The sequence below is a fragment of the Canis aureus genome, chromosome X (genome assembly GCF_053574225.1).
Source record: "Canis aureus isolate CA01 chromosome X, VMU_Caureus_v.1.0, whole genome shotgun sequence".
Lineage (NCBI taxonomy): Eukaryota > Metazoa > Chordata > Mammalia > Carnivora > Canidae > Canis > Canis aureus.
The window spans coordinates 48,929,159-48,945,375 of NC_135649.1; the positions used below are offsets into that span (position 1 = coordinate 48,929,159).

The 16,217-nt window shown below is 47.6% G+C and overlaps 1 protein-coding gene across 8 annotated transcripts in view; it reads right to left on the minus strand.

The window, feature by feature from the left end:
- The window catches only part of DRP2 (dystrophin related protein 2), a 68,205-nt gene that overhangs the window by 23,001 nt on the left and 28,987 nt on the right, over nt 1-16,217 (minus strand). For 5 of the 8 annotated variants that reach the window (XM_077889439.1, XM_077889438.1, XM_077889441.1 and 2 more), the window contains 10 exons: nt 14,960-15,117; nt 14,443-14,609; nt 12,253-12,364; nt 10,683-10,819; nt 10,307-10,372; nt 10,001-10,066; nt 9,010-9,153; nt 6,986-7,223; nt 4,690-4,810; nt 242-4,375 (listed from right to left, as the gene is read on the minus strand). In XM_077889439.1, coding sequence (XP_077745565.1) covers nt 4,251-4,375; nt 4,690-4,810; nt 6,986-7,223; nt 9,010-9,153; nt 10,001-10,066; nt 10,307-10,372; nt 10,683-10,819; nt 12,253-12,364; nt 14,443-14,609; nt 14,960-15,117 — 1,334 coding nt within the window. In that variant the 3' untranslated portion in view covers nt 242-4,250. Of the gene's footprint in view, nt 1-241; nt 4,376-4,689; nt 4,811-6,985; nt 7,224-9,009; nt 9,154-10,000; nt 10,067-10,306; nt 10,373-10,682; nt 10,820-12,252; nt 12,365-14,442; nt 14,610-14,959; nt 15,118-16,217 lie in introns of those variants that run through there. The other 3 variants (XR_013375040.1, XM_077889444.1, XM_077889440.1) reach the window with 2 other exon arrangements.

Below are 16,217 nucleotides of genomic sequence, written 5' to 3' on the forward strand. Positions count from 1 at the left end.
GCTAATTTGTGTGGGACCTTGAAAGGCAACCAATCTAGGTAACAGTAATGGATGGGGCCTAATGCAGGGGGGTTTCTTTTTTCTTTTTCTTTTTTCTTTTTTTTTTTTTTTTTTTGGTCCAGCAGGTGTTGAACTCATCTGGTGGCCTGTGTTGTGTAGTATTCCTGTGCCGCCTTGGCCCACCCTCTCTTTCCACACCCAAATGAGGGAAGGATGTAGAATATCAGAGTATAACCAGAAGAACCAAAGTAAACAAATACAAATTTATTCTTTTCGAAGCAGAATTCAAGGGAAAGGGGAAAAGCACCACGGTGAGTGGCAAAGTTAACCAATTTTTCCCCAGCCACACCCCTGTCCCAAACTTTTCTAGACTTGTGTGCCACCCTTGCCACTTCCCCCTCCCCTTGATCCCTTCCCCAACTTCTATTCCTGAGACCAGTTCTTGCAGCCAGCAAGCAGCACAGGAGCCTCCACTCTGGCCTCAGTACTGCCCTGGGGCATCAAGAACATTCAGCAGGTCACCCCAAATGCAGCAGCTGTGGAAGGAGATCGAGGCTAGGAGCTGAGCCCTGACCTTGAGCCTTGCCCTCTCCCACAGCCGGTGGTGCTAAGAAAGTAAGGAGCTCAAGTATTCCTTTGTTCCTAGGGCCAGATTTTGGCAGGAAAGCCTAGAGATAGAGCTGCCCAGCTGAGCAGCTAAGTCTCCACAGCCCCAGGGCAAGGCCCTCAATCTCTCCCCCAGGACTGTTTATTTTTAAGGCAGCTTACTTTCTTGGCTAGCTGTCACCTATGTCAGGGGAACTTTAATGAGTTTCTTGGCCTGAAACAGGGTCAGAGGCCATGAGTCGTTCACTACGAATGTGTGCTCAAGGAATGTTCTAAGCACGAAGCTGGACATGGAGCCCAGGTCCCAAATACACACCTCAGGCAGCACGGATATTCCTTAAAATTAACCTGGAGGGAAAGCATCTCCTGGCTTTGGCCTCTGCCAGACCTCAGGGTTTCTCCTTACTGTGGCCTACTGGCCCTGTTCCCGGAGCACAAGGGCCTCAAGCGGTTTTCTCCACAGGGAAATATTTCCAAAGCTGGGGACTTGAAGGAAATGGGCACTTGAGAGCCTTGATTTCAGCCTTGCCATCCTGGAGGGAAGGGCACATGTCCTCCTGGGTAGGGCCCTCCTTAGGGAACCATACAACACAGAGCTTGATATTTTATAGCCAGTTAGCCTTTCCTGACAAGTTCCCAGTCAACATAACCCAACTCTGCTCTCACTTGGAGCAGAGGCACCCTCATAACAGCTTTTGGGCCTGTGTCAGATTCTGTCCAGAATAAATCGCCTATCAATCCCAACTGTCCCCTGATACCATTTGACAACCACCTCAGCAAACACATTCCTTTCCACTGATGCTAATCTCACAAGTCGGAGGTTTTCTTTAGGCTGCCTGCCCAGAAACTCTCTTTGCCACTCCTCTGGCACAGGGCCATAAATTAAGCAGCCTCACAAAAAAAACCTATAGGAAACACAATACATGACAGATGCCTAACAACATGCAACACATCTCAGTAAATCTCACCCTAATTTAGATTCCCAGTGCCCAAGGACCCATTTACCTCACCGCGGGCAAACTGCCCACACATGCTGCTGTGATGGTCACTGGACCCTCGAGTGATATACTCATCTCGGGCATTAAAGTACACACAGGACCACACACAAAATGGCAATGGCCCCATTAGTGACAATTCAACTCTTAACCTGCTGCTTCGGTCCACCTACAGCACAAAATCCTACATAGCAAGATCTACATCTTTTCTACCATACCTAGCCCACGCAGTTGCCACAGGCCCTCAGCAGCCCAAGATCTCTTGGCGGGGGTGGGGAGGGGGAGGGGAAAGGGGAGGGATGGTTATGGAAAGGATTTTCAAGGACTTCCCCAGTAAAAGACTGTTTCATAACATCTGCCTTTCTATGGCTTAGGCAGGATATGCCTCAAAGACCCTGAGCTCCCTACCTATATAGCAAATTCCTTCTATCCCATTCCAGTCCACAACCAGGCCCCTACAATTATCCCCCCCACCCCCACCATAGACAGAGGCCCAGGCTCTGGTTTGGTGCCTGCCTACTACCTGTCCACCATACACCTGGATACCCAGTCCTCCCATCCAGAGACCTTATGAGCACTAAGGCAGATGTTGTGGTTAGGTCTGATAGCCTGGACCTAGGACTTAGTGCTCCCTGGCCATTCTAGAAGGGACTAGTCCTAGGCTTCTGAACCCAAGCTGCTGCCCTCCTTCCCCTGCAGCAGATACATCTTAGCTTCCCAGCAGTTCTACCCATGGCTGGCTACTTGATTATAACAGAGCACCCCCACTATCTCACACCCTCCTGATCTTGGTGGCAACCACTGCTTTCCTTAAGTCCCTGAGCCAGACCTAGGAACTGGAAGAGGCCGGGGGTATTCTCTGTGTCTTAGCCTGGCAAAGGCCAATAAAAGCCTATCTGTTCCTTCTTGTCTATATGGGATGAGTAAAGCTTGCCTTTGCTCTATTTTGACACCTGATCCTTTATTTAGGGGAGACCAGGAAAATTCATCCAAGGCCCAGGTCTCCAGGGAAGAAGATTTGGAATGAGTCAAGAGACCAGAGTGACCCTTTCTGTTCGATTCCACTGTGGCCACAGGCTTCTCTTGCTTTGGTCTTGAGGACAGCTCACCCCAAACATGAGTGGAGAGACATCCTAGGGGAGCAACCAGGATGCCTCTATCTGTCCAACCAGAGGATGGGGCTAACAAAGAGCAAGGCAGAACATTAATACTTTAAGAGGTATTAGAATTTAATGTGTGAGTGAGGCCAGAGGAGTACTGAGGTACAGTAATATGCAGGATAGATATATATGTATATAAACAGGCAAATTAAATCAATTGCAGGGTTCTAGGTTATAAAGCTCCTCTTGTAAAATGCTGCCTCAGTGGGCTCTGACTCTGTTCCCAATTTCCCAAGCCAACTCCCTCCCCACCCCAATCACCTGCTATCCGCTCTGAACGGTTTCTGGATAAAGGGATTATGGTATATGTAGTCTAGGAAGAGTTAGTTTACTTTGAGGATTGGGTTCACCTTCCAGAGTTAGAACCGTTTTATGCAAAGGAAGGCCTTGCTGTTGTCTGGGTGGAAAGTGGCCAGCTTCCTGATTTGTGGCCAGTGGCTCCTAGGAAGGTGCCACTATTTAGGGTTGCCACTCGCATCTGCTTTATGATTAGCAGGGGAAAATCAGCCGCCCCATCTGATTCCACCCGAAAGAAAGAAGGGTCACAGCCTGCAAGAGTATTGGGCAGTCACACTCCTCTAGGCTGGTGAGTGGCATCCCCTTCCTCACCCCAAGTACAGCAAGATTCCCTTGCTGAGGAAGCTGCCGCCCCTACCCCAGGGCTGTGAGGGCAGACCCGGCTGAGCTAAGGGTGGCTTCAGCTGGATCCCCAGAGCAACTCAGCTGGTGTCTCGGAATGCTGAGGCCTTCAGGAAGGAGGATGATCAGGGGGAAAAAAACTAAGCACATAAGTGTTTCTTTAATGTTTCCAAATGTAAGGTGTAAGTAGGAATCAGAATGAATTGGTCCCCCCTCCCCCCTTGAGGAAGGTCTGCCAGGGCCTGAGGCAGAAGGAACGGAAGATATTCAAAGGGGAAACAACATTAGGATGGCTAGAGAGGTACCATGAAACTAAAATCACAGGACACATGCTGCCAAAACATTTTCAGGGGCACGTTTTTTGGGGGGTGTGTCTTGGGGATACCTTTCTGCCTCCCTGAGTTGGGCCAGAGAATAGGGCTAACTCCTGTGGATTCATAATGTTGTAACCCTGGGGTCAGTAGGCTTCCTTATTTCCATAATTCCATGGAGAAGGGAAAGGGGTAATGGGCACTGCTTAGCTCTGCAAGGTAGATTCTCTGCTCCCCGTCAGAATGGCCTCCAAGTGCCATTTGCCTGGACTACAACAGAAACATATGTCAGCGACTTGTCTCAAACTTGAGGGTTAAAGGGCACATTTCTATATTTGGAGGAATCGTGCCTCTCCCTCCTCCAGCCCTGAAGCATCCACTTCACATACCAGCCGATCCCTGCTGCTGCCCAGAGCCCAAAGAACTCTGGCTGAGGAATGTGGGCCCCATAGGGACTGGAAAGGTTGGGTGAAGGCTGAAGGAAGAATTTGCCAGAATCGGGAGAGGACTATGGATTATAGGATGGGGATCTGGCTCCATCAAGAGGCCAGCAGGGTGTTGGCAGTCACATCAGAACTTCGCACACTGGGGAAGGCATGGCGGAGCTTCTCCATGATGTCCTCCAGGCACAGACTGACATCTTGGCTCTTTGACCCCACATCATCTAAGTTGGGAAAGAGAGATTTGGGAAGAGAACTAGGGATCCCCTGAAGAGGCTAAGGGGCTGAGGTGGGATGCTGCCAGCTGAAAGACAAACACACAGTATCTGTGTCTTCCCAGCACACCTCGTACATAGGAGGTGCTCAACATACACGTGTAGAATAAGCAAATAAATGAATCAGTCAATAAGTCAATCATCCCTGATGCTAAGCTCAAAGCCATGAGGAAAAACCAGTCCCAGCCCTAGCAGGACCTTGGGTAGATCTGGGGGAGATGAAGCCATGGAGGAAGGGGCTAGGAAGGGCCGGAGGAACTTACCTGCAGCCTCAGTATCTGGAGTAGTCTGTCCCTTCTCTTGGGGATGACTGCCCTCTGACTGCTGTGGAGAGGAAGCTAGGGACGAGCTTGCAGAGCCATTGCCATCTGATTCGGTGGGTGGCTAACAGGAGGTAAGGCATGACTTTAGGGGTTTTGCTTTTCTGACCTTACTTTAACAGACTCCTGAGCTTAGAAGGGGTTTTAGAGACCTCATGCCCATCCCTTTGCCCTTGGACTTTAAGAAGTTTTCCGTGGTGCCTCAAATAGTGGCTTCCCCTTTTAAGAAACTTTGTAGAATATTCAGTTACCAGTTACCTTCTTCCCTCAACAACATGTTCAAAGGCTCCCAGTTTTTTTAAGATTTTATTTACTTATGAGAGAGAGCACCAGCAGGGGGAGCAGCAGACAGAGGGACGGGGAGAAGCAGGCTCTCTGCTGAGCAGAGAGCCCAATGAGTTCAATCCCAGGACCCTGAGATCATGACCTGATCCGAAGGCAAACGGTAACCAACTGAGCCACCCAGGTGCCCCAAGGCTCCCAGCACTTATAAGGCTGGCATTGCACCTAAAGTTCTCTTGCTGTCACCTCAGCTATAATTAAGCTATTTAGTATCCAGCGCTCCCTGAAAACATAGAGCTGCACACCTGATCCTCAGTTGATGATATATATTAAGACCTCCAGGAATTCATCTAGAGGCTATCCCTTGGAGGATCTGGGGAAGAGGTATGGATTGGTATTACTTAGTACATAAAATGATAAGACAGTTGACCCTTGAACAATGCGGAGGTTAGTAACCCCCCACTCCGTGCAGTCAAAAGTCCACATATAATTTTGACTCCTCTAAAACTTAACTACTTTAAAAAAAAACTTAATTACTAATAGGCTACTATTGACTAGAAATTTTACTGATAACATAAACAGTAAACAAACTTATAGTTTGTATGTTATATGCACTACGTACTATACTCTTTTTTTATTTTAAAGATTTTATTTATTTATTCATAAGAGATACAGAGAGAGAGGCAGAGACACAGGCAGAGGGAGAAGCAGGCTTCTCACAGGGAGCCTGACGTGGAACTCAATCCCCAGATCTCGGAATCACGCCCTTCGTCAAAGGCAGATGCTCAACCGCTGAGCCACCCAGGCATCCTTATGTACTATATTCTTGCAATAAAGTCAGCTAGAGAACAGAAAATGTTATTAAGAAAAGCATAAGGGGTCAGTTGGTTGACCATCTGGCTCTTGGTTTCTGCTCTGGTCATGATCTCAGGGTTGTGAGATTGAGCCTTGTGTCGGGCTCTGCACTTAAGATTCTCTCTCTGTTTCTCTCCTTCTGCCTATCCCCCTCATTCTCCCTCTATAAAAAAAAAGAAAAAGAAAATCACAAGGAAGGGAAAATACATTTACAGTAATGTATAGCCACCTGGGTGGCTCAGTCGGTTAAGCATCTGTCTTCAGCTCAGGTCATGATCCCAGGGTCCTGGGATGGAGCTGTACATCTCCCTCTCCCTCTGCCCCTCCACCCCCACTCATGCACATTTGTGTGCACTCTCCCTCTCTCAAATAAATAAAATCTTTTTAAAAATACACATATAAGTTGACCCACATAGTTCAAACCTGTGTTGTTCAAGGGTCAACTGTAATAGGTAACATTTACAAAGTATTTACTATATTCCTGGCTATCATGCTAAATACATTATCTCATTTTATGTTCACAATTCCATGAAGTTAGTATATTACTATCTCTGTTTTACAGATGAGGGAACTGGGGATAAGTGAGGCTAAATAACTTTCCTAACACCTGACAGTCACTAGTGGGCAGAGCCACATTCAAACCCAGGGCTGTCTGAATCCAGAGCTACATCATGTCATATATTCTATCTCTCAAAGGGGAAAGGAACAAATGTAGTCAAGAGCCCCCTTCCCAGCAAAAATCTTTCTCTTGCCCAGCATGTCCAAACCTGCTTCTTTCCAGCAAACATCACAGTAGCAAAATCAATGTTTTGGACGATTCTTTGAACTGTGTTCCTTCAATACCAGATTCAAATGGGTTGTAGAGAAGTGAGCACTCAGAGTTGGCCAAGCAATGGGACACACTGGCCCCTTCCTTCCCCCACCTTCCCTAATTGTCAGCCCCATTCTCTTTAGAAAGTCATCCAACAGCCACTGCCAAGGAGCTTTTCCTTTCCTTCTCTTTGCTGCATTCCCCAGCTCCCCACTTCTCCAGGGGTGCAGGGAGGGGTGTGGGGCAGAGGTGGGGGGGTTGCTTTGGTCCTTCCCCTGGCTCCAGCCTCACCTGCAGGAGCAGCTCCCTTAAGCGCTGCAGCTGAGACTCTAGTTGCTTGTTGTGGTCCTCCAGAATCTGCATGCGGGTCTCGAGGCGGCTCTTGTGCTGCCGAAGGATCCGGGCCTCAGCCAGAAGCTCCTCATTGCGGTGGTCTTGTGCTAGCTCTGCAGAGCCCTCAGCCAGGGTGGGTGCCTCGACAGCCTCCTCATGCTGCCACTTCAGGCGTCTCAGCTCACTCTGGAGAATCCTATCAAGGACAGAGGAGCTGAGACCTAGGCCCTAACAAGTTATCGACCATCCAGGTCCCAGATGTCCCCTTGGACCTAAGTGTGAGCATTCCCTTTGCCCACCCCCGCCCCAGCTGTGTTCTTCCTCTTATGGCCATATGCATTCTTCTCCAGCACACATGTCATTTACTCTGCCATCCTTGGGCCTCAGAGCAAGAATTGCTGACATTTCGTATAAAAAATGTCTCAGGGCTTTGATGTACTGCTTCAGGGATTAATTCTGAACTTAAAATCAGGCAGGAACATAGTCAGCAAATAAATGAAGCATTAAGGGCCACTGACTCACCTACTCCACTTTTAGATTTTTAGATTCCAATGGAAGACCTAAACAAAAGATCACCTACCTTGCCTCTTCTCTCCACTTATCATCCTCTGTGGCCCACTTTGAACACCCATGCTGAATCATCAAGAAACAGATTCCAAAAAGATGGTCTACTTTGCAGGACATCACTTTTGCTTTGCAACAGAATCACCCTCTCTCCAGTGCTTCCCAGGGCCTGCCCACTGCTGACCTAATGCAGTGCTTCTCAAACTATCCATAGCCAAAAATTGGGGGGTGGGAGTGGGGAGTTCAATCACTGTGGACCCATAATGTCTATGGCTGTACACAGCTCCCATCACATATGACTTGCCACACAAGTTCAACACTCAGACCTTATTCGATGAAAAGTCCACCAATGATGTGCCTAGAAGACATGCCAATGTTGAACTGCTATAAAAGTTTCTAAAAGCCGACTTTGTATTTCTGTATTTATCTTGTCCTGAACCAGTAACGAATGCTTGACAGACCAGCCCTGTTCTAAGGACTTGCCACTCCAAGTAGCCTGTGGGCCAGCAGCAGGGGGTTCCCCTGAGCGCTGGTTAAAAATGCAGAACTTAGACCCTGCCCCAGACCTGTGAATCAAAATCTGCCTCTTACCCAGCATCCCAATTGACTCGTATACACACTGATGTTTGAGAAACACTGGTCTGAGGAATACTTTGGGTTCTATTGAATGCCCCCAAAGTGGCTTGGACCATTTGACCCAGGCCTCCACTGACACCCATACTTTATGGAGATTAAAGTCATCTTTGTCATTTTCACCTTCCCTCTTCAAGTCCTCAAACACTCCATGCAATGTCACCCTTCTCTTGTTTTATTACTTTCAGCAAGTGCCAAGTGCCTCTTTCTATTTCCAACCCTGAAAGTTCCTTGAGGCCAGAGACATGCATACTGCCTTCTGTAGTCTCTGTGTTCGCATTCTGTCTGCTTGCATCTACTGAGTACTTGAAGATATTTGAGTTGAGTTAAAAGGATTCAAATAATTATTAGAATAGCTAGCATTGGGCAGGCCCGGTGGCCCAGCGGTTTAGTGCCGCCTTCAGCCCAGGGTGTGATCCTGGAGATCCGGGATCAAGTCCCACGTCAGGCTCCCTGCATGGAGCCTGCTTTTCCCTCTGCCTGTGTCTCTCTGTGTGTGTGTGTGTGTGTGTGTGTGTGTGTGTGTGTGTCTCATGAATAAATAAATAAATAAAATCTTAAAAAAGATTAAAAAAGAAATCTGCCTGATTTCCTTTGAAATTCACAAGTGACCCTACGGAGGTAGATACTATTACCACCCTTCTTATTTTTTAGATGAGGAAATGGAGGATCACCAAATATAAGAAACTCAGTCAAGGCCACATAGCTCGATGTGGAAGTCAAGACTCAGAATTAAACTGTTTGATGCTCAAACCCACACAGATCTGTGCCATCACCACACCCACCGGTTCTCATCTTCTAAGTGTGCCAGGATCTTCTCTAGATCCCCCTTGTTTTCTGTAGCCATGCTACATGGAGCCTGTTGTCCAAAGGTTGGCTCCCGGTCTGTAATGGGGCTACAGTGCCGCAGCAGGTACTGGTCCTCATCTCTGCATGGATGTGGGGAGAGAAAAGGAGGGTGGCCAAAGCATTAAAGCAGGAAACCTCTCAGGGCACAAGTTCTCAGCTCACAGCTCAGATCCCAGGAGACATATGCCGGAAGATTCACTTCTAAGACCCAGAGAGAGGGCGAGGCTATATATTGAGGGTGAAGAGGGACAGAAATGTTTAAAGGTGGCAGAGGTCATGGTTGAGGGTACAAGAGAGAGTGTTTTCAGGATGCTGGGGCTTCTGGGTTCTACCTGAAGCCCCCTGGAAACAATGAGCAAATCACTTCCCGTTCCGTGCAGTTCCTGACGGCCTCCTCCTTTGCTTCCTCGCCACCCCCAGGCAGCTCACTGACTGTTTAAGTCCCAATCAGGGCCCACTTGATCCATGGCCAGTGGCTCCTAAGCCCCCTGAGCTTGCCAGGGGACCTCCCTAGGGATAAGGGGCCCCATCTCTGAGCTATAACACGAGAGAATCTCTCTAGTCACACTCCAGTCAAGTCCCTGCCATCTCCTCAGGGTGTGGCACTGGATGGGGCTTTGACATCCTGAGCAGGAGATAATGACTCACATCTGCAATGTTAGATGAGGGCAGATTCTTCTTCCTTCAGGGTTAGGCATGGAAGGATGGGCTATTGCAAGAGGAAGGGGCCTGGGAAGATGGCAGCTCAGTCAATAGAGGGCTTCTATTACTAAACACTGTGCCCAGAAACCAGCCTCCCTTCCTCAGGGCTTCTAGGACCCTAACCACCACACTTACCTCCCCCTTGAAGATATAGCCTTCCCAGATAGTGACAGAGGGATCCCAAGGAGAACTATTCTTAGAAAACAAGCAGCTGTGAAAACTTACATGCTGTCATCTGGGGACAGGCTGTCATTAAAGAAGGAACAATTCTGACTTTCCATCTCGGCAAGCCTGAGAAGAAAGAGCAGGAACAGAAGGGGAAGCAGGATGTGGGGCCTGCTTTCATCTCAAAGACACTAATCCCACAATAGGATCATTAGCTTTGGGGGCTGACCCAACCACCCCTAAGTGCTGGGCCTTACTGGCTGCCACATACCCCACTTTGTGCATCCCCCTAGTCTCTTTGCCCTCACTGGAAATCCCATCCCCCTTAGACTCTTTAAAATCTCCCTCCCCCAAGCCTGGTGGTACCTGCTGGCAAAATGCTCAATGCGGGAGTGTGTGTCAGCGTGTGGCAACATCGGGGAAGAGGCCAGCCTAGAAGAAAGCAGCGGACTCAGAGGACCAAGGAACAGGCAGCTGAGCAGTCTGTTTCCTTATCACCATCCCCTCCATCCCCCACCACCAAACTAGGGAGATGGGCAAGAGTTGATGGGAAAAAGGCTACAGAGACTGGACTCTAAACTATTTCTTAGGCCAGATTCCCAGTCAGGCCCAAGCTGAACTTCCCAGTCGCTAGTCGGGTTTGCCTCGGAATATGCCTGTAGCCCCTATGGGACTCAGCCCCTACACAGAGCACCCCCAGCTTGGCAGGGCCCACAGCCCCAGTTCAGCCCCTGGTACTCACGTCTCACTGTAGTCAGCCTCCAGCACCGATTGCACAGGCAGATAACCTCGCTGAGGGTGTTTGCTGAAATAATGCTTGGAGCGGAATTTGTTCTTTAAGGTTGTGGCAAAGTCCCTCATGTTCTCACTGGATGTGGTCTAGTGGGGGAGACAGGGCAGAGGGATTCATCCTAATGGCTTTGGGTTGCTGGGGAAGTGTGGATGCTCCCCTAGAGCAGGGAACATGACTGGTCATCTACACTTGTTCGTGTCTACCACACCCCACTCTTAGAAAAAGGTCTAGAAGGATATAATGCCAAAATGTGAACACTGGTTGCCTTGGGGAAGTAGGACTGGCGAGGTGGGGGCAAGGCTGAGGAGAGAGGGGGACTTTGGTTTTATACTTTGTACACCTCTATAGAATTTGAATCTTTTACAGTAAGCATATAAGTGTTAATTTTTAAAGTATCTTTATATAGGGACGCCTGGGTGGCTCAGTGGTTGAGCATCTGCCTTCGGCTCAGGGAGTGATTGGGCTCCCTGTGAGGAGCCTGCTTCTCCCTCTGCCTATGTCTCTGCCTCTCCCTCTATGTTTCTCAAGAAGAAATAAAATCTTTTTTAAAAGTATCTTTATATAAATTCTAGGGGTGTAAAAGGTGAGCAGGAGGTAGGGGATCATCAATCAACCATCTCAAGCCAGTTTTCTATGTATGTTTATTTTGAAATGATAATAAAAGAAAAATAAAGGGCAAGCCCCTGCTCCCCCTGGGTCACACATGTTTCTGTGCTAACAGAATTCGGAGGAGAGATGATGATTTGGAGAGATGGATTACGGGGAAACACACTGGAAGATGGAGTTGGTAGGATGGGAGAAAACAGTGGGGGGAGCTGGCAATATGCTTGGGACTTGGGGAGTATCTGTGAAGCAGAAAGGGATAAAAGAGTCTGGGGAGCAGAGTCAACTCAGGGAGCTAAGCATGGGGCTCTGGGTCCTGACCACAGCAGAGGAGAAATTCTATGAGTGGAGTTCAGGAATGCTGACCAACCTGGGCTCAGGTAGCTATGATTTGCACAGTTTCCAATGAAAATGAAGTAGAATTTGGGGACCTGGGTAAAGAACATACTCTTTTTTACCTCCAAGAGACTGAATAATTGATTTGAACAGAAACTTTGGTATTGACTGGAAGGGGTGGAAGAAATGACAAAGTATCAGGTGGAGACCAGGTGACAGGAGCAATGCAGGAAGCTAGGTAGGAAAAATTAAAGTGAGCCGTGGAAGGAAGGCTAGTTGCCTGGAACTGCCTTGCTCTATCTTTTCCCCGAGACTTTTCTCTGCAGGAAAATAGTAAATGCCTTTTAAATGGCCATGAGTGCCCTGGGCTGCTAAAGCCAGCTATGGCCCCAGTGAGGGAAAAGCTCTGCTGGAAAAACAGAAAGGCCAGAATCCCCCAAACTGGTGAATCACCAGGACTGCTGGGAGAATGCTCCCCAAGGGAGAGCAGAATATAGTTAGTCCATGCTTGGCCAAGTAGATCAAGGGCCCAGAACCCAATTGTTGCCTCCCCTTCCTGCCCCACACAGAGGCTCCATACCGGGGTGTAATACTCCATGATGGGGTAGTGCAGCTTGTTGCCTTTGCTGGCCCTGCCTGTCAAGAAGCAGGTCTGACAGATGTCTACGTTAAATTGTTTCAGACTCCGGTACCTTGGGGAGACAAGAGGCGGTAGGACAGAGAATACAGTATACCATAGTGACCTCTCCGTTTCCCTACATCCAAATATACACACACACATTAGAAGGGGGTGAGGCATGGAGTCATAATGTGCGCAACCTTCTGTACATAACAGTGGCTGTGTCCTCACCAGATGACTCACCTTATTCTAAAGACCATAAGCCTCCATGAAATGTACATGGTCAGAGTCCCAGGACTCTGCGTGGGAAATAGTATTGCCTCACCATCTTTTTTACAAAGGTGGGCAGGGGTAAAGAGCTCTTGATATCAAATAGCTTTATTTTTTTAATTTAAATTCAATTTGTCAACATATAGTATAACACCCAGTGCTTATCTCATCAAGTGCCCAAGATTCACTTCCTGTCACCCAGTTACCCCATCCTCCCCCCCCCACCTCCCCTTCTGCAATCAAATAGCTTTCTAAACGATGTCTCCAAAGGGTCCAGTCTCACAGGTACCACTTACTACATTGGAGAAGTTACACTTACAATACCAAGGCACTTGTTCTACTAGCCCTGGGCATGTTGGCTAAGCTATTTCCAAGACTTCTTTATATAATAATAACTCAGGGAATCTGGGGGCTCAGTTGATTGAGCATCGGACTCCTGATTTTGGCTCAGGCCATGATCTCGGGGTCGTGGGATTGAGCCCCAAGTTGGGCTCCACGCTGGGCATAGAGACTGCTTAAGGATTCTCTTTCTCCAGCACCTGGGTGGCTCAATTGGTTAAATGTCTGCCTTTGACTCAGGTCTTGATCAAGTCCCGAATCAGTCTCTCCCACTGCCTGCCACTCCCCCTGCTTGTGCTTTCTCTCTTTCTCTTCTCTGTCAAATAAATAAATAAAATCTTTAAAAAGGGGGGATTCTCTTTCTCCCTGCCTTTGGCCCCGCTCCCACTGCTCACACACACTCTCTCTCTCTCTCAAAAAAATATAATAATAATAACTCTATTATTACTGAATATTGACTAGCCCTTCAGATCCAGGTCCAAAGCCTGGCTGAACTGCCCAGACCTAGTAGTATAGAAAAGTGAAATGCCTAGACTTAGAAAAGTCAGATGATCCAACATCTAATCCTGGATCTATACTACCCAACTGTGTGAACTTGGGCAAGTCAAATGCCACCTCCATGCCTCATTTGCTTATAAAAAGCAGGGCAGTTGTAAAGAGAGTGCCTTAATGCTTTAAAAAGTTTAAAAATGGAGCATTTTATGATGAAAGCCAAATTCAGGATAGTGGGAGGAGAAGGAGAATATAACCAGGGAAATTTCAAATGTGTTGCAATAATGCTTTCTTTCTTAAGCTTGGTGGTGGGTGCACACCAGCTCACAAGAGCCAGCTGTTAAAATTTCAGGGATCTTCCAAGCCAGTTGTTAAATACAGCCATTGTAAAATATATATATAAACTCAAAATTAAGTAAATGATCTTAAAAACAAAGGTAACAAATGCTCAGAACTCATCTCCTCCTAAATATTTTTCTATTATCTATGCCCTCGAGGTTAAGTCTGTCATAGCTACAATGTGGAAATGTTGTAACTAGTGTACAACCATGCATCTTTTCTCAACATCAGCCACAGTGGGAGTATTTACATCATGGAAATTAGCACATACTACAAACCAGGTTTTGGTTTCTGTTTGTTTGCTTTGCTTTCTGGGGAGTCAGTTGTGAACCACTTGCCAGCATACCATTTGGTTCAGAGGTGTTCTTCTATGTCCGGATGCTGGGGTTTCTGGGTTCTATTTAATATTCCCTGGGACACAATCAACAAACTATTTCTGCGCTGTTGCCTCCCATACCCCCTTTCACTTTTCTATACGTTTTTGTAGGTCTGGAATACTTCATAATATAAACTAAAACAAAAGGAAGTATTTAATCGTTTCCAATTTTTTTAAATCGTTAAACATTCTGCAGTAGAAAGGATTACCATATGTAGCATTGTACCATAGATTAGCTGTAGTTATATGATTATAGAATACATTGTTTAATGATGTATGTTTTTATATGTCACATGGTCTATTTATTCAAAATGATCAGGTGTTGCCTTCCCTACCTGAAGCCCTTGATGGGGCACTGTCTACAGATAGAGCACTTGGTCTGATGCTTCACTTGCTCAGCAATGGTGACCCGATGCAGAACAGCCAGCCATACCATGGATTGGGGCTCCAAGTTGACCCACTCTAGGAACTGTGAAGCTTCAATGACTGGTTTCCCAGTGCTCTAGGGAAACAAGAAGGCCAATGACAATGACTGAGGCCCCTGTCCCCAGAATGGCCGCCCTTAGAGGGGCAGGAGAGCCAGCAAGGCCTGGGTTGGCCCGTGGCCTATCCTACAGAGGTGTCCACCTTTTGCCTTGTCCTAGTTGAGCTGTCAAACTGCCACCACCACCCCCTGCCACCCTAACAGAACTCTGATCTTAAAAGTCCAGAGAACCCTCTGGTTTGTTGTCCCATCTGATCAGACCTCCCTTTACATCTGAGTAGTTCAGATGAGAAGCCTCACTCTTAGTTCTCCCTCCCTTCTTCCCACCCACCCTGCCTCTCGTCATCCATCCCCAGTTCCATACTCACAAAACGGAAGCAACTGCGGACACTGGGCTCCACGTTGCTGCCCCCAAAGGCCGCCACTTCCCCCAGCTGCCGGGGCACCTGAATGGCCTCATGAAGCAGGACACCGAGGTGGCGCTGGTCACACTGGCTGCCTGAGTTGGCTACTTGGCTGAAGAGGTCTGCTGGCCACACCATAAGTCACAGCCACCCACCCACCCGAAGATGGAATGGCCAGAGAATGGTGTAAGGAGAAAGAGCAGGGAAGGAAGACAGAGAAAGAGCACACAGACTGAGCTAATGACTTTTGAAACCCGGAATACTTATAGGCCCATCCCTGACCTTCTAGAAGCTCATGGGGTCTAAAAAAAAGCATCCTCTGCGTTCAGAGAGAGAAAAAGAGACAGGCTCAAAGAGACAGAGCATCAGAAGCAGGGGGAGTGAGAGATGAAGACAGAGAGCAGGCTGCATGTGAGACCAGTGCCAGACATGGATACAACACTGCCGGGAAAACAGATTCTCAAGAAGCAAGATGAAGGGGCATGGGATGTAGGGGTGTCTGAACATGAGTCCCCTTCTACTCATGTAGCTCATGGAGTCTGGCACTGTAGTAAGCTCTCAATTCTCCACACAAATGGAAAGAAACCCTGGCATGGATAATCCACAAAGAGGAGCTCATCATCTAATAATTACCTCTAAATGATTATGGAATAGACTATGGTACTTGTATTTGAACATGGGCTATATCTGATCAGTGAGAACCACCTCCGTCCTTTCCCGACCCTAGAGAAGCTCCTTCCAAGATTTTTGTCTTGTCTCATGCCATCACCTATGGCTTAGAAAATACTCAGAAAGCAGACAGCCTGCGTTTTAGTTCTGGATCTGTTACTGACTAGCTTGTAGGAGCTTGGGGAAATCATGAACCTCTCTATGCTGCAGTTTTCTTCTTGTAAACTGAGGAAAAATAATCACTGTCTGGTCTTTCTCAAAGGAATGTGGGGAGAAATCAATAATAGTGTTGCAATGAACATGCTTTGCTCTGTCTCCTTCCCTGTAAAGCTTTCCCAGACCACTGTCATCCCTCTTCTGTGATCTGATATAGCACATATCCTTTGCCCTTCAGATTATTCTAATTAGCACTTTCAAAAATGCTTCCTATGTATTTCTGTCTCCTCCTCTGGACTCTCAACAGCTTGAGGCAGGGACCATATCTGATCGAACCTTGTACTTGCCACACTTAGCACAGAATAGTACAAAATGCTGTACTGGATGGAGGATGGAG